The sequence below is a fragment of the Dipodomys merriami genome, unplaced genomic scaffold (assembly GCF_024711535.1).
Source record: "Dipodomys merriami isolate MVZ:Mamm:240054 unplaced genomic scaffold, mDipMer1.0.p SCAF_7, whole genome shotgun sequence".
In the NCBI taxonomy this organism is placed as follows: Eukaryota; Metazoa; Chordata; class Mammalia; order Rodentia; family Heteromyidae; genus Dipodomys; species Dipodomys merriami.
Window position 1 is genome coordinate 32,583,386 of NW_027206290.1, and position 24,818 is coordinate 32,608,203.

At 48.6% G+C, this 24,818-nt stretch overlaps 1 protein-coding gene across 1 annotated transcript; it reads left to right on the plus strand.

Moving 5' to 3' along the window:
* Positions 1-1,433: 1,433 nt before the first annotated feature.
* On the plus strand, positions 1,434-12,224 carry LOC138817033 (chymosin-like). The gene is made up of 9 exons (XM_070007399.1): positions 1,434-1,495; positions 2,616-2,766; positions 3,718-3,835; positions 5,151-5,269; positions 7,455-7,654; positions 9,776-9,889; positions 10,443-10,587; positions 11,380-11,478; positions 12,073-12,224. Exons 1-9 carry the CDS (start codon positions 1,434-1,436, stop codon positions 12,208-12,210), a joined length of 1,146 nt encoding a protein of 381 aa, XP_069863500.1. The 3' UTR covers positions 12,211-12,224.
* Positions 12,225-24,818: the final 12,594 nt, after the last annotated feature.

A 24,818-nucleotide genomic window follows, 5' to 3' on the forward strand; every position in this document is an offset into this window, starting at 1 on the left:
GGGAAGAAAACAGGAAGCAAGCAAATGTTCATTTTGCCCTCTGCTTTCCTGGCTTTGCACCTTTGCACCTGTTTGTGGCATGAGAAGCAGGGAGGTCCTAACCCCCTGGGAATGTAGTCAGTGACTGTAAGGAATATGGGTGGAGAAGTACACTGCCACAGTATAAGTCAGGTATACCTGTCATCCTAACTTACCTTAAACACTCAAGTCATCTCTGCTGCTCCTGCTGGGGTGCTCTTTTGAGGCCTTACAAGTCGAATGCATGAGACTTGAAAGTCTGCCTCAGCTCCTCCTAAGGGTTGGTAGGTCTGGATCCACTGTGGTTGGCCCTTCAGCTCCCCTCCTGTAGATATTGGTCCTACCAGTTGGGGGCAGCAGTCACCATGTCCTCCCGAACCTGCGTATTTGTGATCTGGAAGTCCTTGCTCTCTGATTTTGCACACCTTATCCTGACTTAGTCCTCATTTTCAGGTTTATAACCTCCTTCCACTCCAAGGATGTGATCATTTCTACCAAGTTCATGGGGACCCATTGGTTTCTTTTGTGTATGGGGGAGGGGAAGGGAGGGTTGAGTTCTAAATCTCATTCAGGCTATAGGCCAGAGGCAACAGTTGGCCTTTTTGGACCAGGCTCTGGCCTACCTTGTTCCCTAACTGGACCACCATAAACTTTCTGTCCTTCCCACAGGCCTACCTTCCCAGTTCAACCCTCCTTAGTCCTGCCAATTACTACTGGGATGTAGCATTTCCTCTCCCCTTCTCAATCCCCTGCTTAACATGGTACCAAGGACATCTGTCCATAGAGACAGGTGGGCCTCTGAGTGACCGTGTCCCTTAGGCATTGCTCTGTGAGAACTTGGATAGCATTGTCTTTCTGTGCTCTAAACCCTGAGCTCCACTTGTGGAGTGACAGATTGAACAGGACTCTTTGCCTTAGATGCCATTTTAATTCCACCCTCCCCTTGCACCCCCAGCCCAGGGAAACTGGCCCAGGAGACCTGAAGAAGGAGATCCTGAATTGGGCAGTCTGCTGACCAACAGTAAGATAAGGCCTAGACAAGGGAGGTAGGCATGGAGGCCTGAGAGGGAACAGACCCCTTACAGAGAGAAGGCGGAACATGAAACAGGTTCCTGGTAGCGGCTCCACCTGTGCCAGCTCAGAAATCCAGTCTGGGGGGAGGTTGGCCCAGAGGGGCCCATATTGACATTTCCCAGCTCGAAGATCAGGCCTGTGTATCCTTCAACTTTGAAGTTCTCAGAATGGAGGACTTTGTGGCCCTTATCAATGTGGGTCGCAGGTAGTCTGGGTGCTATGTTTGTGGAGTGGCCTGATGTCGGGGTCTGTCTGTGAAGTCCAGCCAGAGGAAGTCCCACTCTGCTATAAAAGCATAGAGGATGGACATGGGCGGGAGCGGTGGCCGCCTGCTGTCCAGGATGCGGTGTCTTGTGGTGTTCCTCACAGTCCTTGCTCTCTCCCATGGCCAGGAGGTCACCAGGTAAATGCTACATCCCGGGTGGCATCTCTGGGCAGATCTAGTACAGGTCTTCCAGTCCTCTCCTCCTCTGGGGACTCTTGGGAGGGAATTGCTGCATCTCCTGGGTAATCTTGCCCCTCTTGGGTTTGCATGTTGGGAACTTTCTCTCTTGATGTGGCCTTAGGACAGTGAGTCAGAGGGAGAGGCTGGGGAGAGGAAGGAAGGCATTGTTTTTGGAGTCATTGGATCCTCAGTTCCATCATTACCCAGACTCTCTGTGTCTCAATTTCTTCATTTGTTGTTAAATTATGTTAATAGTAGTGTCCATTCCATAGCATTGGTGTGAAATTGTAAAGGTGTGTGTGTGTGTGTGTGTGTGTGTGTGTGTGTGTGTGTGTGTGTGCGCGCGCGCCAATACTGGGGCTTGAACACTCAAGGCTGGTGTGTCACCACTTGAGTCACAGCTCCACTTTTCTGGCTTTTTGGTGGTTCATTGGAAATAAGAATCTCATAGACTTGCCTGCCCGGGTTGACTTTGAATCATGATCATCAGATCACAGCCTCCTGAGTAGCTAGGATTATAGGCATGTGCCACTGGTACCCAGGTGAGTTCATATTTACTAAATGCTTCAACCAGTGCCTGACACATTGTAAGAGGTAAATATGCATTTGTTTGACAAAACAATTGTCTGTGTAAGAGTTTCTTTTTTTTTTTTTTTGGTCCGGTCATGGGGCCTGAACTCTGGGCCTGGGTGCTGTCCCTCAGCTCTTCAGCTCAAGGCTAGCACCCTACCACTTGAGCCACAGCACCACTTCCGGCTTTTTTCTTTTTGCTTATGTGGTGCTGAGGAATCGAACCCAGGGCCTCAGGCATGCAAGGCAAGCGCTCTACCACTGAGCCAACTTCCCAGCCCCTGTAAGAGTTTCTTTGAGGGAGATCTTCCCAGGTTTTCCTCCCAACAGAATAGCTGACATTATTGGGTTGTTTGTGGTTAAATGTTGGGCAGTTGGCTAAGGGCTTTGCTATGACCTTCTTCATGGATTGGATAGGCTGTTGGTCAGAAAGTGGAGCCGGGAAGTGCAGTTGGGGGTGGATGATGGGGTGTTCAGTTTCCCTCATGAATTCTTTCCACCTCTTTAGGATCCCTTTACACAAAGGGAAGTCGCTGAGAAACGTCCTGCAGGAGCAGGGGTTGCTGGACACCTTTCTCACAACACACCAGGATGTCTTCCACGGGAAGTACTCTAACTTTGGGAAGGTGGCCAGTGAGCCACTGATCAACTACATAGACGTGAGTGGCTTGTCTCACTTTCCAGGATGACTTCTCTCATCTCCTGGCTCTGCTCCTCAATACGCACCCAAGGCTCCCAGAAATGCTGGAACCTGTGGGCTGTAGGGATATTTCCCTGCCCTCAACAGACATAGCAAAGATGACCATCAGGCCTTTAGGGCTCTAAAGTCTTTATTGCATGGGTCAGGTGACCCTGCCAAACAATATCCTTCTGGGAACATAATCTGCTCTCCACTTCCAACCTCATATTTGACTTCCCTGCCCAGGGAAGCCAAGCCACGTGGCCTTAGCATGCAAGGGGACAGCTGGTACCCTTTTGCTCAGCTGCCAGGATACAGATTCCATCTTCTTCTTCCTCCCGCCCAGGACCAGGCAGGGACACTTTTGCATGTGTGTCCTTTCTGGTGCTAGTCTCTCTGTCATCTGTCACTCTTGGCAATAAACAAGCAGCCTTTTCCCTTTCTGTGCCCTCATTTCTGTATCTAGGTCATCTTCGCCTCCCTCCCTTATCCCCCATCCTCGGCTTGGAAATCCAAGGATTGCTGGATAGGGAGGATAGCTTGCGTATAGACTGGAGGACCTTGTCCTCAGCTGGTTCTATACCTCAGGGGTCCAGCCCCTTCCCTCCCAGGCAGTGTGGCTCAGGTTTCCTCTCAGACAGGAATTGTGTTTCGGCTCAAGGTTTGCTTCTGGGTTGATTCCAGCAAGGCTTTTAGGGCTTGTAGGGTGGAGCAGGACCATGGGCGGGCTGGGGGTGGGAGCTGAAGTGGGGGCTGGAGGTGAAGAACTCTCCCTGATGTGGCCGTGTACCCCCTTTCATTTCCCGCCCCTTCATCTCTCGGGTCCCTCAGCAGAAACAGAGCCTAAAAAATGAAATACACAGTGTCTAGTCGATGCTAGACACTGTCCCTTGCTGTCTTCTGCCTCTAACTCAGAGCTATCTGTCCTCAGAGTGAGTACTTCGGGACCATCTACATTGGGACGCCTCCCCAGGAGTTCACTGTGGTGTTTGACACAGGCTCTTCAGACTTCTGGGTGCCCTCTGTCTACTGCACCAGCAAAGCTTGCCGTGAGTGACCTCTCTGTCCTGCCCATCCCTCATACCCAGGTCCAGCCAATAAGTATCGAGCTTGGACAAATATGGGCATGTCTGGAGAGGTGCATTGACACTCCAGCCTCCCAGCTGTACTCAGCCCTCTCAACTGGCCACAGACTGGGAAGAGCTGAAAATCATGGGTCTCATGTATAAAGCACCAGCTAGAAACTGGGGAACCTTATTTGTGGTTTCTTTTTCTTTAATTTCAATTAAAAATTTTTTTGATGCCTTACTGGGGATTGAACTCAAGGCCTTGTGTGCTCACTTGGCTTTTTTACTCAAGGCTGGAGCTCTACCAGTTGAACCTTAGCTTTTTGGTAGGTAAGTGGACATAAAAGTCTCACAGACTTTCCTTCCCCAGTTGGCTTGGAATCACAATTGTTAAATCTTATCATCGTGAGTAGTTAGGATTACAGGGAGCCAAGGCAAATGGCTAACCCTACTTGCTCCTCTGTTTTCCTGTCTATGAAATGGTGTTTTTTTAATATATGATTTTATTGTAAAAATAGTGTAGAGAGGGGTTACAGTTACATGAGTAAGGTAATGAGTACATTTCCTGTTGAACCTTGTTACCTCCTCCTTTGTTTTTGCCTTATGATCCCTTCTCTCCCCATCTCTGAAATGTTTTTTTTTTCCATACCAGTGGGTCTAGGAGAGCAGTGGGAGGGCCTATAAATAATAAGAGGATATTTATCATAGCTGTTAGTTTTCCCAGCAGTCCTGGGAAGTGGGAACTCCTTTGGTCCCCTTGTCACAGATGAGGAAATCGTGGTTTGGTGAGGCCTCTTAGCAATGAGTGTTCCTCTGCTTTGTTTGCAAGCCACACAGGTTCAGAGTGATGGATAGAGCCTCAAGAATATATATATTCTTCTCCTTTGTACAGCCTCTGGGGCTTAAACTCAGGACATTGTCTTAGCTTTTTTGGCCAACACTGCTGCTTTGGCACTTGAGTCACAGATCCACTTTTGATCCAATTACCACCATTTTTTTGGTAGTAATTGGAGGTAAGAATCTCCCAAACTTTTCCACTAGAGCTGGTTTTGAACCAAAATCCTCAAATCTCAGCCTCTTAAGGAGCTAGGATTATAGGTGTGAGTCACTGCTGCCCAGCTACAAATGTTTTCTTAAGTAAACTGTGAGACTGAGGCTAGAGAGAGAACAGGATGCCTATTTTCTATATGAGCATTTTCATTTCAGTATTCACACTATATCCAGACAAGCCTTGTTGGGCACCGATGGGTCTCCCCAAAACCCTGAATATCCCACAAATCTTGGATTTGTATTCCAGGAAATCACCACCGTTTTGACCCATCCAAGTCCTCCACCTTCCAGAACCTGAGCAAGCCCTTAGTCGTCCATTATGGTACAGGCAGCGTGCAGGGATTTCTGGGCTACGACACTATCTCTGTAAGTGGGGTGACTGGCGGGCTGGGGCTCACCCTGCTCTTATCTGCAGCCATTATCCATCCCATGCTGACACTCTGGCTCAGTGGGCTGCACCTCTGGGAGGTGCTAAGGAGGCTTTAGGGGTCCTGTCTGCTGGGGTGGCTCTGGGCGTGAAGACTCTGAGAAGGGTCTCAGGTGAAATTCATCCGTGGGGTGTTCCCTTCTTCTCTCTGATCCTCCCTGTCCCAACCCTCAGAGCCCCATCTGGTTATCTCCCTGGATCTGAGAGTCCATCACTTTTGCCTTGTCCAGAGTTCTGAGCTTTTAGCAAGCTTCAGTTCACTCCAGCTCTGGTATGCCCTGACCAAGGCACTACCTCCTGAGCGTATGGTACATTTCCTGTTAGGTCTCCCCTAACTGTCCCATCTTTGCCCAATGTCATGGTATCAACAAGGCCTATAGCATAGCACAAGGTCCTGATTCATTTGTCTTCAGAGGACTTACTGCTATATGACATGCTCAATCTTTTACTTCTTTATAAAACCTGTTACTGGCCCCTCCTGTTGGATAAAGCCCTGTCCCCCCAACCCTTGTAGACATTTTCTTTGAGCCACCGTGAGATTTTGCTTGTAATCCCAAGCAGCTGGGATCACAAGGACCTAGCACCTATCACCTTGCAGAATTGCAATAGCTGTTGTTGACCGAAAGAATTGATTTCTCCATTAGTATTTATTCCGATCTAAAATTATTATTATTACTATTATTATTATTTTGTGTTGGTACTGGGTTTGAACATAGAGTCTTATGCTCTCACCTGGTCTTTTCACTTTACCACTCGGGCCACACCTCTATTTCTGGCTTTTTTGCTGATCAGTTGGAGGTAAGAGTCTCTTGGATTTGTCTGTCCAGGTTGGCTTCAAACTGAGATCCTAAGATCTCAGTGTTCTGACTAGCTAGGATTACAGGTGTGAGCCACTGGTGCCCAGCTTAGACCCTGACTTTTCACTTGAAGGCTTTTGATCAGATTCAGATATTCAGTGACTGGCCTGATTTGTTTACTCATTCCACAAAAGTTTACCAAATGTTGTTCTGGGACAGGGGAGAAGTGACCAAGGAGAAGACAGGGAACCTGTCTCATGTGCTTAAAGAGAAAGACACCTAAATCAGATGGTTTCGAATAGCACTGAGTGGCTCAGGAATTGTAAACTGGAAAAGTATGAAAGAAAAGGCCTGTGAATCAGGGGACAAGAGATTTGGTGAGCATGGTAGCCTGTTGCATGTTAGAAACCAAGAGATGCAAATCCAGCAGCCAGGGCTAAGCAGATCCGGGGACGGTGCAGGCAGAGCAAGTGCACAGGGCTGGGGGCAGGGAAGAGCTGGGGTATCACAGAAGGAAAAGCTCTGTGTGGTGAACATGGTGATCTGAGGGGCCAGAGGAGTAAGAAGACACATGAGAGGCAGGACCAGAGTGTGATGGCACACCAGGCAGGACCCAGGTTACATTGCAAGCTTCCATTCCAAGATGCCTTTGGCTGTCGTTCGTGTGTGTGTGTGTGTGTGTGTGTGTGTGTGTGTAGGGGTGTGCATTAGAAGGAGAAAATGTAGAGCCAAGAGGCCTAGTAGTTCAGGCCAACCACTCTGGTGGCTCAAAATAGGCTAGTGGACTCAACGCCCACCAGGGAGTGGGGCAGATGAAGAAGATAATTTGCAGTTAATGTATCATTTGCATAGTGTCCACAGATGTTCACTCAGCAAACACGTAGTAAATGCTCAGCAACCGTTGATCCTTAGCTTTAGCACTGCCTTGGGGTGCAGGTATTAATATCCCATGCATCAGATAAGGAGATTGGGTTCCAGGGGGTGAAGCACCTGTTCGAGTACCCCACTGTACTGACTGACGGCAGTCAATACATGACAGAAAGGCCCCCCTTACTCCCCCACCCCCGCACTGTAAGATGCATGCCTGTTCTGTTGGTACCTTGCTCTGCCTCCAGGCTTTTCCTTGAGTGGTCAGCACCCTAGGTACAGCTGTTTCAGGGGCCAAAGTCTGCAGAAGAGCTTGGGGCGTTTTCCATTGTATCTTCTTTGAGCTTACAGAGGGAAGGAGTACTAGTATATGGCACTAATTTATGACCCAGGACTGGCAGCCTCCATCTCTGGGGCTTTTCTGTAACCGGTTGCAGGTATCACTATGACTTTCCTGCAGGTTTCCAGCATCGTGGACCCGCACCAGACAGTGGGTCTGAGCACCCAGGAACCTGGAGACGTTTTCACTTACTTCCCGTTTGATGGAATCCTGGGCCTGGGCTATCCCTCCCTGGCCTCCGCAGGCTCCGTGCCTGTGTTTGACAACATGATGAAGAGACACTTGGTGGCTCAAGACCTGTTCTCCATTTACATGAGCAGGTAGGGGCTGTGCCCAGCCAAGGCCTGACTTGGGTGGTCAGCTGAGGCCAGTGTCCACCCCTTGGGGACACTGCCATCAAGGGAAGTCACCAACATCCAAGTGGACCTCTTTTGGTTTCCAGGCATGTCCAATCACCTGTCAGAGGCTCTCAGCAGAGTCCCTGATGCTACCAGAGTCCACTGGGCTAAAATTGGCTTTCTTTTCTGGTTAATGAGTGTGTGTGTGTGTGTGTGTGTGTGTGTGTGTGTGTGTGTGTGTGTGTGTGTGTGTGTGTGTGTGTGTGTGTGTGTGTACTGGCACTTCTATTCAGGGCTAAGGTGCATTCTTTTGAGTCTTTTTTTTTTTTTTTACTCAAGGCTGGCCCTCTACTACTGGAGCCACAACTCTACTTCTGCCTTTTTGCTAGTTAATTGGAGATAAGAGTCTCACCAGCTTTCCTGCCTAGGCTGGCTTTACACCAAGATTCTCAAATCTCAGCCTCTTGAGTTGCCAGGATTATAAGAGTGAGCTATCAGCACTTGCCTCCTGGAGTTGTATTTTAGTAGGATCTGCTAGTGCTGAATTACAGCATATCGCAATTGAGCACCTGTGAGGAGGGTGCTGTGGGGGAAAGCCGGGTGTCTCTGCAGTGTCACAACCGGTGACGAGGTGGAAAGAAAAGAGGCAGGGCAGACTTCAATGCAGAGGAGCGGGAGTTGTCCAAGGAAGGACAGAGGGATAGTTTATATTCAGCCCCAAAGAAGGAAGGGGCTTGTGTCCCAGGAGGTGAGGGCTGCAGTGTGGGGAGAAGGTAAGACAGTGTGTGAGTGCCCTCCCCACCCCCAATGCACGAGCCAGTGCATGAGCCAGCGCCTCAGAAGGAACCCAAAGCTTGGGTGGCAGGCTTCCTCCCTCCCCTCCCCTCCCCTCCCTTCCCTTCTCCTCTCCTTCCTTCCCCTCCCCTCTCCTCCCCTCTCCCCCCTCTCCCTTCTCCTCACCTCCCTTCTCCCCTCCCCCTCCCTTCTCCTCTCCTCCCCTTACCTCCTCCCCTCTCCCCTCCCCCTCCCTTCCCCTCTCCTCTCCCCTCCCCTCTCCCCTCCCCCTCCCTTCTCCTCTCCTCCCCTCTCCCCTCCCCTTTCCCTCCTCTCTCCTCTCCCCTCCCCTCCCCTCCCTTCCCCTCTCCTCTTCCCTCCTCCCCTCTCCCCTCCCTTCCCCTCCTCCCCTCTCCCCTCCCCTCTCCTCCTCCCCTCATCCCTCCCTTCCCTTCCTTCCCTCTCCCCTCCCCTCCCCTCACCCTCTCCTCTCCTCTCCTCCCTTCTCCTCTCCTCCACTCCCCTCCCCTCCCCCTCTCCCCTCCCCTCTCCTCTCCTCCCTTCTCCTCTCCTTCTCTCTCCCCTCCCCTCCTCTCCCCTTCCCTCTCCTCCCCTCCCCTCTCTTCTCCCCTCCCCTCTCCCTTCCCCTTCCTTCTCCTCCCCTCTCTTCTCCCCTCCCCTCTCCTCCCCTCTCTTCTCCCCTCCCCTCCTCCCCTCTCCCCTCCTCTCCACTCCTCTCCTCCTCTCCCCTCCTCCCCTCTCTCCTCCCCTCCCCTCCTCCCCTCTCCCCTCCCCTCCTCTCCTCTCCTCCCCTTCCCTCTCTTCTCCTCTCCCCTCCTCTCCTCCGTTCCCCTCCCCTCTCCCTCTCCCCTCCGCTCCTCTCCATTCCTGACAGTTTGAGGGTTCGAACTCAGGCTCTTGTTCTTATTAGGCAGGTACTCTACAACTTGAGCCATGTCCCAGCACCCACCCGCCCCCCCCCCCCCCAACTAGAGACTAGTTGAAGACTGTTTCCTCCAGGGGGCAGAAAGCTGTGGGTGACAAAAAGGGAGGTGGAGGCACAAGAGCTAGTTGTGGACACCTGAGGCAGAACCTGGCAGTCCCTTGACCTGTAGGGTGGGTTACTACCTCTCACTGCCCCGGCAGTGCTCAGGGCAACAAGAGGTGGCTGACATCAGCAGAAAGCCCAGTGGGAGGGGAGCCGGGCAGCAGGACAGCTCCCAGGCCAGTGGAGAGGGGTGAGGAAGAAGGCAGGTGTGTGTGTGGGGTCCCCAGTGTATCTGGGCATTCCACGAGGGGATCCTGACCCATGCTCTTGCTTGGCTCCAGGTATGAGCAGGGGAGCGTGCTTACGCTGGGGGCTGTGGATTCATCTTACTACACAGGCTCTCTGCACTGGATACCTGTGACCAAGCAGCAATACTGGCAGGTGGCTGTGGATAGGTAAGTGAGCAGAGGCCCCCGTGGCCTCTGTGTGGAGATATGGGGACCCAGGTGTTAGGCCACAGGGCTTTCATGAGCTGGCTTTGAACCTCGATCCTCAGATCTCAGCCTCCTGAGTAGCTAGGAAGACAGGCATGAGCCTGTTTGAGGTGCCTGACTAAGATCATCTCTTGAGGAAATCAGGGCAGGGAACATCTGTGTACCCATTTGGTAGATCAGAAGCCGAGATATGCAGTAATTCCAGAAAGAAAACTTGAAAGCTGATCTCCAGGCAACTAGTACAGTCAGTCCTTTTATCCACTCATGCATATGGGTGGTTTTATTGTATTGTTGTTGTTGTTTTATCCATGGAAGGTGAGCTATCAGTTAGCTACTGACTCAGGAGAAAATTGTTTCAGACCTGAGCTCGGGAAGTTTTGGGGGGCTCCAGGAAGGGGCTGAGGGTGCTTGAGGCTTTGCTCTCTACGTGAAGATCTGGGCAGGAGAGGGAAGGATGAAGGGAGGGAGGCTGAATGCAGGCTGGACCCTGAAGCCTTCCTGTTCACCTCCTCAGAGTCACCGTCAATGGTGTGGTGATAGCTTGTGATGGCGGCTGCCAGGCTGTCCTGGACTCAGGGACTTCTCTACTGGCTGGTCCCAGCAGAGACATCCTCAGCATCCAGAAGGCCATTGGAGCGACACAGGGCCAGTACGGCCAGGTGAGGCCAGGCCCTCCGCCCACCTCCCAAGGTCCCTAAAGTGGGATCCCTTTTCCACATGGAAGGAATGAAGGGGTTGGTGTGGGATCCTCCAACACACCCTGGGGCTTTGTGGGAGGACTCTGCAGTGACCTCTTGGCTTGGCCATCCTTGCTGGGGGAGTCCCATTGTTCCCCCTTGTCCTTGGAGCCTCTGACATCTGGCTTCTGAATCCTCTGGAAGACTGTACCCTTCTTGTATCTCATGTTCCAGTCCTTTCCTTTTCCATCCTGTCAGCCATGTGGTCCTTGAGGCCTTGTGTGCTCTGACTGGGCCTGGATGGGGAGACTTGAAAGCAAACACTTTGTATCCCTCTCTATGGTCGGTTTTCTGGTCTGACAGTCCCCCAGTCCATTTTGAGGACCATGTCCTGAGAGCTTCCCTGTGGTCCTGTGGGAAGGCAGGGTCCCCTCCATGTCTGGGGGCTCACAGGATTCAGAAGAAGGCATTCTGTGCTGCGAGCGTGGTATCTTTCTCTTTTTGTGCCGGTCCCGGGACTTGAACTCAAAGCCTGAACACTGTTTCTGAGCTTTGGTGCTCAAGGCTAGCACTATACCACTTGAGCCAGGGCCTCATTTCTGGCTTTTTTTTTTGGTGCTTCATTGGGGATGAGAGTCTCACAGACTTTTCTGCCTAGACTGGCTTTGAATCGTGATCCTCAAATCTCAGCCTCCTGAGAATGGGGATTTCAGGCCCCAGCCACCGGAGCTCAGCAGGGCACTCTTTTATTCACGATGACTCATTTTTTCTTAGTTTGTCCTTGATTGCTGGAGTCTGAATATGATGCCCACCATTGTCTTTGAGATCCAGGGCAGAAAGTACCCATTGCCACCCTTTGCCTACACCATTCAGGTAAGAGTCTCCAGAGGGGAGGCTGTGGCTCCACCTAAGACCCCATCCTGGCCAGTGAGTGAAGTTGGTGATAAGAAGTGGGATGGATCACATGAAGGAAATGCACAGCCTTTGGAGTGAGGCCATGTTGTCTGGGATCTCATTCATGGCCACCCCAACTTCCTCCTGGGAAGAATGAGTAGCAGGAAGGATAGGGTGCCAAGGGTTGAGGGAAGGGTGTCAGTCAGACACAGCTCAAGCTCCCAAGACCTAAGACTCAATTCAGTTTTCCTTAGCTTGCTTGGGCTTTGGGGGACTATTGGCTCAACGCTGAGTACCCCGCATCGGTGAGATGGCTCTCCATGGCTGGTTATCAGGATGATGTGCTAAGAGCGGTCATGACTGGTGAGGGGAAATGGAATCCAGGACTCAGACCTGCTGGATCCCACAGGATGAACACCTATTAAGTCACTTTAACCTTTAAATCTTAAGTTCTTTATCGGTTGAGAGTGATGCAGCCGATATCTGTTTGTGCCCTTGGGAAGAGAAGGAATTGTGAGGAGGGGTAGAAATTATTTGCTTTCACATCTGGCTTCATTTTGTCCTCTTTCCCAGGAGCAGGGCTCCTGCTCCAGTGGCTTCCAGAGTAACACTCATTCCCAGCTGTGGATCCTGGGGACCGTTTTCCTCAGGGAGTACTACAGTGTCTTTGACAGGGCCAACAATCGTGTTGGACTGGCTAAGGCTATCTGAGTGTACTCTGAAGCCCGGACCGTGTCTTCTTCAAATGCATGCATGGATGCAACATGCACGTGCGTGTACCTAGATTAGGTTTTCCAGCAGTTGGCTCTCAATAAACACCACATTTCTGCAAAGCCTGCTTTCCCTTGTCCTCAATGGTTCTGAAGCGGGACACTAGTTGGGGGAGGGGCAGTGCCTACCATGGGGCTGGAGGTGGGGGTGGGCACTGGCTTGGGAGGATTAAGGACATAGTTGGTGGGTGGAGACTTTCATGAGAGGACTGTCTATTCCAAGTATGGGTACCTCCTACCCTAGATTTTTCTAGAATGAGGAAAGGTGCCTGTGGATGACAGGAAAGGGTGTGGTAGTGGGGTTGAGTAGAACACTTCGTCCATCAGAGAAAGGCGCTGAGTCCAGGGCTTCTCTTCATGGATGACAGGATGGAAAAAAGCATTTGGGAGAGATCCGAGAGTTCCAAGGTTAACATCACTTTGAGTAAGGACTCAAAACCCAGCTATCAGTGCTCACAGGACAGCCCCACACCAAAGTAGACTCCAGTCAGCTTGTGCTTAGAGGCTGGCAGTCAAGGTGAGATACCAGCATCCAGGTTCCTGGGGAAGATGGCGACTGTTAAAGCGTCCATGCTCACAGAGAGCCCTGTGCACTCTTCCAGGGAGGGCTGAGCAGCAAATGCAAATGTGACACGAGCAGAGCAAGGATTCCCATGTGGGCTTAGGAGGTGTTCTCAGTTATATTCCCTCACACAAGGCCCTTAGCTGTCTTGGGAGATGGGGTGGGCAGGTAAGCTTCTGGAGAAAACCTAGAGCTTAGAGTCTGCTTGGACTCCCTAGACAGTGCTCTGCTGGGGATTGCATGCATTTGCTTCCATCCTTTCCTAATTCACCTTTATTTATTTATTTTATTCCAGTACAAGGGGTTGAACTTAGGTCCTTGGTGCTGTGTTTCTTTTTGCTCAAGGCTGGTGCTCTACTCCTTGAGCCACAGCTCCACTTCCAGCCTTTTGATGGTTTATTGGAGATAAGAATCTCACAGACTTTTTTGATGGGGGCTGGCTTTGAACCTTGATCCTCAGTTTTCATCGTCCTGAGTAGCTACGAGAAGAGGCATGAGTCACCAGCACCTGGCTTCTCTTTCTTAACTAGGACCAATTCTCTCTGTTCACCAAAAGTGAGACAGAATTGGGCCACTTTCATTATTTTTAGTCTTCTTGTAGATTAAGGGAAAAAAAAGAAAATGTCAAACAAGTTTATAAAAATCATTACATATTTTAATTATTTATACCTTAACAATTACATTTTAAACACCCTGCATTTCAATTGGAGATAATGAAGAAAGTGTCTGTCATAAATGTGGAGCTTGGACCAAATAACCTCCATTCCACTTGGCCTCGTTGGCGACCCTGTCACCAGCTGATAGTGAGGACCCAGTAAGGCCAGGGTATCTTCCTGAAACATGGGCCACATGACATCCCTGTGGCCTTGGATCTGATCCAAGCTGCAGTGCCTGTTCTTCCTGGAATGTTCTCTGAATTTCTCCCTCTGTGAAATTCGTGTTCCAGACCTCAAATCTGCTCAAATCCCATCAGGATGCTCCTGGCATTCCCTAGTCTGTTTCCTTTCATAGACTGTGTGAAATCTGGAGCATTCACTTCTAGAATTGTGGCCCTAATGGGTGGCTGCCTCAGTGCTATCTGCTGGCCAGGCCAGGCAGAGGGCAGCAGAGGACACCTAGGTAGCCAACAGCTGTAGCTACATCAGCACCGCAAGCTGGCCCCTAAACATCCTGCTGCCCCTTCCATCTTGTCTTATTAGACAATTGCTACTCATCTGTCAGACGAGCTTAAATGCCACCTCCTCAGAGGTGATAGCGCATCAGTCAGCAGGGCTCCAGTGCTTTTTACAATATTTCTTCAGTCACGGTCATTACTCGCTTGCAAATTGGTCTCTGAATGAGGCTCCTATATCTCTATTTCCTATGACTCCTCAGCCCAAGAGTTCCTGGCACAATACAGGGGCTGTGCCTTGCAGTGTGTGTGTGTGTGTGTGTGTGTGTGTGTGTGTGTGTGTATGTGTGTACATCTCTGATCAAGTGGCCCTAGTAGCATGTCCAAAGAATCGAGTCTTCATGAGCTCATGTTTCACCCCCCCCCCCCCCCCGAGTGGACAATGCTGAGGCTTCTGGATTACACTGGCATTTTTGGCCCCTTTCATTCCTGTCCCTCCACTCCCTGCCAGCTCCTTTGCTAATGAGAGGAAATGTTTGGCCAGGGAGAAGCTTGGAAAGGAAGTCTTTGAAATGGAAATGTTATGACAAAATGATGGATTGTTTTTTGAGCTGTGCAGTTTGTTTCTCCCTTGCGGGGCCGAGGGGAAAATATAACTTAGACAGAAGTGGCGAAGGTCATCCTTTGCCAGGGGGCCCTACAGGACAACAAATGCAGAGAACCCCCAAAGCAGGAAGCAAACAGTGGAACCTGGGATGAGGGAACAGCCCATGGTGACAGATGGACAGAATCTGGCTGCCTAGTGTCTCAGGCTAGGGGCTGAGTGGCCAGAGCAAGAGGCAGCTGCTGGAGGGGGCGGGGCTGCAAAGGCAGAAGGAACAGGAGGGCCTTCTTGCTGTAGCAACATAAATGCCCTTCAGTGCCTCATGCCTTCCTTTTGTCTGCTCTGGCCCTTTCATCTGTCTTTTTTTTTTTTTAGTCTGAAACCTGGGATGTAAACTCAGTATCTGATGCTCTCCTTCACTGGCTGTCACTCTACCCTGAGCCATGCCATCAACCCCTTTCATCTGTCTTGATCTGCAAACTACTTGGCTTAAATATTGCTTCCCATTCAGTGTCAAGGCGGCCCTCACATTTAAACCCCTCCCTCAAGCCTCAGGAATACTTACCGGCCAATTCTGAGCCCTGAATGGTCACCTCTTTTATTCATGGGTTGAATACCTGTTGTGTGTGCGTGCACTATTCTAGGTATGGCATTGATTGGTGCGCAGACAGAGCCTCCTGCTTCATGGACCTTATGTCCTGGGGAGACACAGAGCAGGTGACAAATGCATGCATGTGGTTGTAATTGCCATGGATTAAGTGAAGCTGGTGAGCAGGGCTGAGAATACTGAGCTTCAAGATGATACTGCAAGGGTGGGCTCAATTAGAAGGTGATATTTGGGCAAAATTATGTAAAAGGGTTTGGCTATGTATATATGGAGAAGTGGCAGTGTGCACAGATTAAATGTATCAGTGCTAAATTAAGGGACATTACCTGCCAGGTGCTGGTGACTCACGTCTGTAATCCTAGCTACTCCAGAGGCTGAGAGCTGAGGATTGAGGTTCAAAGCCAGCCCAGGCAAGACAGTTTGTGACACCCTTATCGCTAATGAATCAGCCAAAAGACAAAAGTGGAGCTGTGGCTCAAGTGGTAGTGTGGCAGCCTTGAGTGAAAGTGCCAAATGAGAGCTCCACGCCCCGAGTTCAAGTATGAGTGCACGCATACGCATTACCAGGAGATAAAAATGAGCACACGATATGACCCAGTCACTCCTGGGCATCTACCCAGATCATCACAAGGCAGGATACTATGAAGACACTTGCATATGCATGCTCATTGCTGCACTATTCACAATAGCCAAGTTATGGAAACAGCCTAGACACCCTACAATAGATGATTTGCATCCAAAAAAATGTGGCACCTATACACAATGGAATTTTGCACAGTCATTAGAAAGAATAATATTATGTCATTTGCAGAAAAATGCGATGGATCTAGAACAAATCATCTTAAGTGAGGCCACGCTCAGAAAGACCAACAGTGCATGTTTTCTCTCTTATTCAGAAGCTAGATCTAAAATACACCAGGACATGATAAATTATACAGGAGTGTAGGCATTTACACATAGTGAGACCAAGGAGGATACTCTTAGGGGTGGAACACACGGGTGCCATGCCTAGATGCCTCTGATCTATAAAATAGTATTTATCAAAATGACCTCCCGGAAATGGAATCAAGAGGTTTTCTTCCTTGTTGTTTTTGTTTTCTCTTCTTTCTGTCTTGTTTGTTCATTTATCTGTGTTTGGAAGGGTGAAGGAGGGTTTCAGTCATGGAAGGACAAAGGGTGAACAAATGTAGCAGTAGCTACTACGTGGAAATGAACTATACAACTTGTGAGTGGGGACAGGAGGGAAAAACTGGGAGAAAGTGAGGAAGAAGGTAACATTGTCCGAAAAGAAATGTACTCATGACCTGACTTATGTAACTGTAACTCCTCTGCATATTATTTTCATAATAATAATAAAAATATATATTAAAAATGGGTACATAATTTTTTGCTCATACTGCATATCTTTCTAATGAAAGATCAGTCATGTCTCAATGATTTCATACTTTTTATAGCATTTAGTGTTGGGCACACAGAATAATCAATCATTCAGTAGATGTATGTTGAATAAATATGCAAATTCCAAATTGTCCTCTAAACCCCCAACCCCGAATAGTTGCTCAGGAATCAGCTCTAGTCCTAGAGCACCCTCTAGTGACCAGATTTAAAATCTCATTGCCTGTAACATCCAGGCCTCAGGTGACCTTGGAGACAGTGACTAAGTCCTGACCTTCAGGGCACAGTCACTTTTGCAGGAGGCAGATCCATGTCCTCTTTCCACCTCTCTGGACATACCCAGTTAGCCATCCCTTCTCAGTCCTTGCTCTCTGATCTTTCGGGATCATTACAGAGGTGGCCAGGTGAGGATTTGCCCAATGGGTATGTTTCAGGGTCTGCTTGGTGGCTGTCGTAATAGCAGCCAGTGTCATATCTACTGGACCTGATGGAAATTCTGGGTTGGCTTAGGACCGTGGCTGGGGCTGATAAGAAGCAGGACAACTTTCCCCACATTCTGGCTGGTGATGAGGCAATTTCTTTTTTTTTTTTTTGTCTGTCGTGGGGCTTGAACTCTGGGCCTGGGTGCTGTCCCTCAGCTCTTCAGCTCAAGGCGAGCGCTCTACCACTTGAGCTACAGCGCCACTTCTGGTTTTCTGGTGGTTTATTGGAGATAGGAGTCTCACGGTCTCTCCTGCCCGGGCTGGCTTTGAACCGCGATCCTCAGATCTCAGCTTCCTTAGTAGCTAGGATTAAAGGCGTGAGCCACCAGCGCCCAGCTGAGGCAATTTCTTTTCAAGGCTTTTGCACGGCCTAGGTGACCTCCTATGGATGGCCCAATCTTCCCAAAGCTTTATTCCCTGGTCCCTGAACCTTTTTGCTTTTTGCCCTTGTTTTTTCCTCTGGTCTCAGGGTTCTTCCCCCAGGGTTCTGTTTAGGTTGAAACTAGAATAACCGTGTCCTTGGAGCTTCGTTTTTAGAACAAGGATCCTCTAGAGGTTGTCCGGAAGTGTCTCAGTCACATTTCCTGCAGCTCTGCATTGGTGCTCAGGGACACCTGTAAGCCAGGTCTTCCCCAGTCTGAGCCACAGTGCCCAGACCAGCCTCTGGGCTGCGTGTCTTCAAGAGAATCCCTGGCTTGCAGCTGGGTTTTGCACTATGAAGAGGATGTGACCTAGCAGATATGATCTTTACTAGAGGCCTCAGGACCTCAGCACAGCCTGAGGATGAGGTGCCTCCCTGGCTGCCCAGATCCTCAGCCTAGTCCTCGGGCAATGGACAAACACAAACATTTCTAGGCAATTTGGGTGGGAGAGGGGAATATGAGGTTGATGAGCTCAAGGTCTGCTGCTTGCTAGGGAGCACTCACCCCTAGTCCTTTTTATTGGGGGTTATTTTGCTGATAATGTCTTCCTCTCATCCCAGTGCCAGCCTCAGACCATGATGCTCCTGCCTTTTCCTCCTTCTTAGCTGAGATGACAGGCATGTGGTTCGTTTTGTTGTGACTGAGACTCACCAACTTTTTTCCCAGGCTGGTCTCCAACTGCGAGACTCTCGATTCCTCCTTTCTGAGTGGCTGGAAGTTCAGGAATGAGCTATCACACTCAGTCCTCTCAGATGCTTTTTACCTGGTCAATTTCCATGGATCAACACAGAGACTGAGTAAGTCATCAGGAATTAACCAGTATGGCAGCTAGGGAGGGAACAGCAAGCCCTAAGACAGGTGTCCAGAGGCCAGGCTTAGCCAAGGAGGCACACTGGAAGGGGAGAGGAGCCTGCTCGGCCCACCAAGCTCCCAGGATGAGAGAATGGAAGTGGAAGTCCTTAGAGAACAAGGAAAGAAGTCTACACTCTGTCCCTCCTGATCCCCGCCCCAACCAAAGAGACCCTGTGCCTCTCTCTGAGCCATTCCCCAACACTAGCCACACTACACAGGAAGTCAACGCCAGCATGATGAGGCCCAGCCACAGATGACAGCACAGCCCCTCCCCCTGAGCCACAGCCCACAATCCTGTCACATACTTAAGCTCATTTGAAAGCAAAGAGGGGGAAATGTACATGTATGTGTGTGCATGCACATGCACGCACATAAATAAATGCACATACACAATCACTTTCAGATTCCTCACAAAAAAGATGTTCACTTCAAGATGTCATTCACAGCTTACATTGTATGCTTAATCAATATTTGTTGAGTTCATGAAGTGTCCCTTTAAGTTCCTCTTCCCATCTTTTATGCATGCTTGAGCTTGAAGCATAAGTCTGGAGTTCCTCAAGTCCTGCTAATGGCCTGTTGTTTGGCTTCAGCTCCTGAGATAGCTGAAGACTGCTTTGATTTGACACCTGGGTACATGCCTCCCGTAGGTGGGGTACTAAGCAAAGACTGGAGAATCCTCAGGTCCTCATTATTCTTGGGAAGTTATAGACACCAGCCAGTGAGGGAGAGGATGAAGTGAAATCTCAGACTCTGCAGAAATTGTCTTTGGCCAGAAAGTGAGATAGATAACCTGGTCCCAGAGGTGAGGCATGGATGCTATCCTACTGGGTGACAATCTGACTGTGGGTATGTGGGTCAGGCTTTAAGGGATTGTTTGAACACAGGAGAGGAAGGGATTTCTGCAGTCTGTGAGGGGCTCTCTGGCAAAGGCCAGTGGGCATCTGTTCCCAGGTGTCTCTCTACCCTTTGAAACATGAGTTCCAGGGATTCCTGGGGAGATGCCTCACCAGAGCTGACAGATCCCACCAACCTGTCACAAATTAATCCTTACCCAGCCCACTTTGACAAATACCTCTTAGAGCTGGAGCTGCCCCAGCTACACGAGAACAACAGCTCAGGGACTGGTAGGAACCAGAGGTGTTCAGGTGCTCTGTGGGGACAAGCGGGCTCCTCCACTAGAGACACCTGAACAAAGAAGGCGAAAGAGGGTGGGTGACACAGGGGACTATTGTCTTTCTCATGTAGCTGATGGCCTTGGCCTGAAATCTGAGAGATGAATATCCTGGGCCTTGTCAATGTGAGTTTTCTTTTTCTCTCATCAATTATTACCTGGGCATCCTTAGCACCAGGTGCTAACGCCACAATGGCAAATGAGACTCGGTCTTCATCTTCATAAGCTTTATGGGAGTGTGTTATCTAGCCTACTGTCATTGTGACAAAATATTGGAGAAAATGGCCTTACAAAAAAAGAAAGGTTCATTTTGGCTCAGCCTGTTGGTTGGTTGGCTATATTGTTTCGGGAAAAGGCTGAAGCAGAATATCATGGCGTGGACTTCATGACTAAGTGGAGCCACTCACATCATGATGGCCAGGAAGCCGAAGAGAGACACAACAAGGAGCTAGAGTTCCAACATTCCCAATGACATAACTTCCTCCCGCTAGGCCTCGCCCCTTACAAGTTTCAATGTCTTCCAGTAGCACCGCAGGCCTGAGAACCAAGTCTTTGACACACAGCCTTTGAGGGATGACACTCCAGATTCCAACTACAGCGGGGAGTAAGACTTCCTGAATCTGAGGATTTGGGAGGGGCAGGCACATGAGAGGAGAGATCATCTTTTCAATTTAAATTTTAAGTATTCTGTCCTGTTGTTCCCTCAACTGGTTGCAATGTCCTAGAAAAGCTGGTAATTCCAAAACTAAACGCCGTCTGCCAGACTGTTACTTATGCCAACAAGTATCACAAAAATCTTTGTTAGGTCCACTGTCCCAGATCTTAGCCTAGAAGTTGTGGTTGCCATTCAGCCTGTGTTTCTGAGCCCACCCTGGAGGATAGGTATGAAGGGTGGGAAGGGAAGCAACTGTGGATGCATTTGTGGAAGCCCTAAATGTGTACAGAGATAGTGGCTGTGGCCTGTTTGCTTTTGAAAAATCCTAGCCCTCCCTTGGTCAGGGAAAAGCCTATGTCTAGTTCCCCTGTCTGCTTTTCCAGAGTGACCTCTTGGGCTTTTCCAGCCTTTTGAGCATCTTACCCCTAGCTGAGATGTGACCTCTATCAACCCAACAGGGATTGTGTGTCTGTGTGGCAGCCGGGCAGTACTGGGGCTTGAACTCAGGGCCTGGGAGCTGTCCTTTAGCTTTTTTGCTCAAGGCTAGCTCTCTACCACTTGAGTCACATCTCCACTTCTGGCTTTTGGTGGTGAATGGAGATAAGAGCCTCACAGACTTTCCTGCGCAGAGTGGCTTTGAACTGTAATCCTCAGATCTTAGCCTCTTGAGTAGCTAGATTTACAGGCAGGAGCAACCAGCCACACTTGCTTTCCTTGATGAAATAAACTAAGCCCTGCAGGTGGATAATTCTCTGAGGCTCACACCAGGAGTGAGCCTTGCAGGCCATTCCCCTGGGGGTTGGGGGTGTGCCATCACTACATGGATGCTGCTCCCTTTAACCCTCTAACCCTCTGGTTCTAATATGAGTGTACCCCTCTTGCCATTATTCTCCAGTGCACAGGATGCAAATGACCCAAAGGAGGACAGACTAGAGAAATATGTCCCCTGACGGCCAGGGTTAAGAGCTGTAGTATTAACCTAGTCAGTATCCTGGCTGATTTATTTATTTGTGTATGTTTATTTATTTATTGGTGTTGGTACTGGGGCTTGAACCCAAGGCCTTGAGCTTTCACTTGGCTTTTTTTGCTCAAAGCTGGTGCTCTATCACTTGTGCTCCATCCACTTTCAGGTTTTTGCTGGTTAATTGGAGATGAATCTCACGGATTTTTCTGCCTATGCTGTCTTCTAAGTGTGATACTTAGATTTCAGTCTTCTGAGTAGCTAAAATTATAGGCGTGAGTCACCAATGCCCAGTTTGGCTGACCTCTTTATAGCATCTGGATTAGTTTCCTATAGTTGCTATAGCAAATTATCACAAATGTAGTTAGTGGCTTAGAGAAATTTACATTTGTTATCTATAGTTCAGTTGATTAGAGGCTCAAAGTCAGTTCCAGGGGCCCAACAGGTGTCATCAGGGTGGTGTAATTTATGGAGATGCTGGGGCAAAGTGTATATCATGTTCTTCCCAGTTTCTATAGGTTGCCCAGGTTCTACAGGTTGCATTTCTTAGCTTGTGACCTCTTCTTCTGTGGTTTCTGAAACCACAGGATGGACTTCCTGTCTTGTATCTCTCTTGCAGTCTTGTGAATAGTAGGACCCACCTTGATAATCCAGGGTAATCTCCCTATATCAAGATCCTTAGCACAATCATGGCTGTGTTTGTCCTGTAAAGTATTTCTTGGGTGGGTATCCTTATTTGGCTTACTGCATCTTCTTACCTTTGCCGTGAAGCTCCTATTCCATTTCCATCTTCGCTCTTCTGAGACAGAGGCTCTCCTCCATCTGCCCAAGATCTTTCTCCTTGGATGATGGATTGCGAGGAGCTACCTCTTTTAGAATACACCTCACTGTGTTCCTCAGGTGACCTTTCTCTGTGGCTCCTGAAGGTCAACCTCCTCAGGTTCCATGCCGAACCTCCATCATCAGCAGTTTCAGACTAGAGCAGGGAGCAAGGATCAAAGCTAAGTTATCACCTCTAGACACGTGTTCCCCACTAAAATCCATGCCTTGCCTACCAAACTTCTCTGTTGTTTACTGAGACCTGTTTCCAAAGAGGGAAGTGTTAGTTGCTGGGGCAGGTAGAGGATTTGGAGAGCAGGGGAAGGGGACGAGGCAAGAGAAGGAAGTAAGCACCTTTAAAACCTGGAAAGAGCCAGGTGCCAGGACAGCACCCAGGCCCAGAGTTCAAGCCCCACGCCCAACAAAACAAAACAAAATTCCTAGAAGGCCAGGGTGCCCAGAATGTTCCAGGACTTACTCTAAGTCCGCCTTGGGACTGGTCTAGTTTCCATAGGGCCAGGGCCCTTCTGCTTACCAAAGCCAGGAGTCCAGGAGCACTTTGCTTAGAACCAAGTCAAATATATTAATTTTGTGCTTACAGGAGATAGTAATTTTGTAGGATTTCTTTCACTTGAGGTGGTTCTGTTTAAATGTAGAAGGACATTTTAAAATTTAGGTATATTTGAGAAGGCCAGACTGGGTTTCAACTCTAATTCTGTCATTCATTAGGCTTTGTCACTTTTCTATCAATCAGTTTTAGTCATGAACTTGAAACATGAGAATTACACCCAGAAGACAAAGAAGAAAATAAGATAGTGAATTTGAAAGTGTTTTGTACACACAGTCTCTGTGCAGGGACTGTTAGCTATTTTAATTTTTATTATCTTTGAGTAGTTGTACAAAGGAGTTGCTATTCAACAAGGCAGTTTATGAATACAGTGTGTCTTGATCAATGTCACCCATTTTAATATTCTCATCTACTCCTTTTATCCTACCCGTTCCTTCACTTTTCTTAATTTCTCAGGATATGTATTGATTTTTTTTTGCATTTTAACAAAGCAGAATATGTATATAATAAATCTTTTTTTTGGGGGGGTCAGTCGTGGGGCTTGAACTTTGGGCTTGGAGCTGTCCCTGCGCTCTTCAGCTCAAGGCTAGCGCTCTACCACTTGAGCCACAGCACCACTTCCTGTATATAATAAATCTTGATCCATGTCATAACTTCAACATCCTCACCCCAATTTGTCCAACCTCTTCCCTGTTTTTCTTAATTTTGTGATATACACAATTAATTCCTGATTGCATTGTCTCCTCTTCCCCCTTCATTCATATGCCCTTCTCCCTTTGGCTTTCTGTCTTGCAAGTACCCATTTCCTGTTACTTACTTTGTGGGCTTTGACTTAGTCTTTCTAAAGAAAGCTCTTGGTAGAGTCTAATATACTTCAGTGAATTCATTTGTAACTACTTGCCTACCACCCAGTGTGTTTATTTATAGATTTATAGGCACATTTTCCATGCAACCTGTGTTTTTCTGGTTCTGTGGAAAGCAATATGGTGGTTCCTTAACAAATAAAACATAGAACTACCCTATGACCTAGCAATTCCACTCCTGGGCATTTATCCAATAGAGCACAAACAAGACTACACTTAAGCTACCAGCACAACCATGTTCACTGCAGCACTATTCACCATAGTCAAGATATGGAATCAGCTCAGATACCCCTCAGTGGATGAATGGATCAAGAAAATATGGTGTATATACAAATGGAATGATACTTAGCTATCAGAAAGAATGATATAATGCCATTTGTAAGGGAATAGAAAGATTTGGAAAAAATTATATCAAATGAAGTAATCCAGACCCTAAGAAGTGTGGTTATTATTATAGTAATGTGAACAATGGAGAAGCATCTAATATCTGGGAGAAGGAGGGCAATTGCACCGCCTTACAGCCTGTGCCTTGGTTGCAGGAACCTGGGCTGGGTAGTCCAGGGGCTCCTCAGTGTGTGTGGGGCAATGTATTTTCATTGGACATGAGTCACAACTCTATTCTAATGTGCTGCTTTAATTTGAACCTTCCTTCTCCCTCCAGCCCTGCTCTGACCAATGGGAGAATATCTTATGTGATGCTTTATGCTTGTGGTCCACAGCTTTCCAGAAGAGCCTCCTATAATCCTGGCCTCCTGGCTACCATCCCCTTGTGCCTGGGAGTATAGATGGGACATGCTGAAAACAGACAAGAGCAATGGAACCTTACTTCTGAGGTTGGTCTGCAAAGGCCAGATTTCCTCCAGCTCACATTCTGTCTTGCTGGTCCCAAGGAAAAAAGAGACCATTTGTAAGCTGTCTATGATGAGGTTCATGTGGCAAAGACATCCAGCCAACAGCTGGGGAGGATCTGTCACCCTCAGATCATGAGCTCATTAAACTTCGAGGTAACAGAAGTACTAACTCCAAGCCTAGGGACCCATGTAATTGGTGCCTGTCTTTCCTCTTCCACAAAACCTGTGAGATGTCACTGTGGGTTGTTTTAATCTGTTAAGTGTTGGAGTAACTTATCACAACCCAAGAAATAAAGGTGTTATTTCTCCTCCCCAAGGGAGATAATCTCATCTTTATATCAATCATCTTTCCTTCTTCTTTTGTTCCTTCCTTCCTCAAATGATTGATAGCATCTATTACACTCTACGTGTTGTAATGGGGGTAATAATACCCAAATCACACAGACATGTCTTCCAGAACCCTACAGAGTTTTGTCTTCGTTGTTGTTTGTTTGTTTTCAGAAATGGATCTTGAACTCAGGGCCTTGTACTGTGGCTCAACGTTTTTCCGTCAAGGTCTACCACTGAGTCACACCTCCATGACTATCTTTTTGCTGGCTTATTGGAGATAACAATCTTATGGATTT

Bases quoted from the DNA above. Each gene is read 5' to 3' on its own strand.
- LOC138817033 (XM_070007399.1), top strand. From the start codon at position 1,434: ATGCGGTGTCTTGTGGTGTTCCTCACAGTCCTTGCTCTCTCCCATGGC. The intron at 9,890-10,442 runs GTAAGTGAGCAG...TCACCTCCTCAG, and splicing joins TGGCAGGTGGCTGTGGATAG to AGTCACCGTCAATGGTGTGG. The intron at 11,479-12,072 runs GTAAGAGTCTCC...CCTCTTTCCCAG, and splicing joins CCTTTGCCTACACCATTCAG to GAGCAGGGCTCCTGCTCCAG.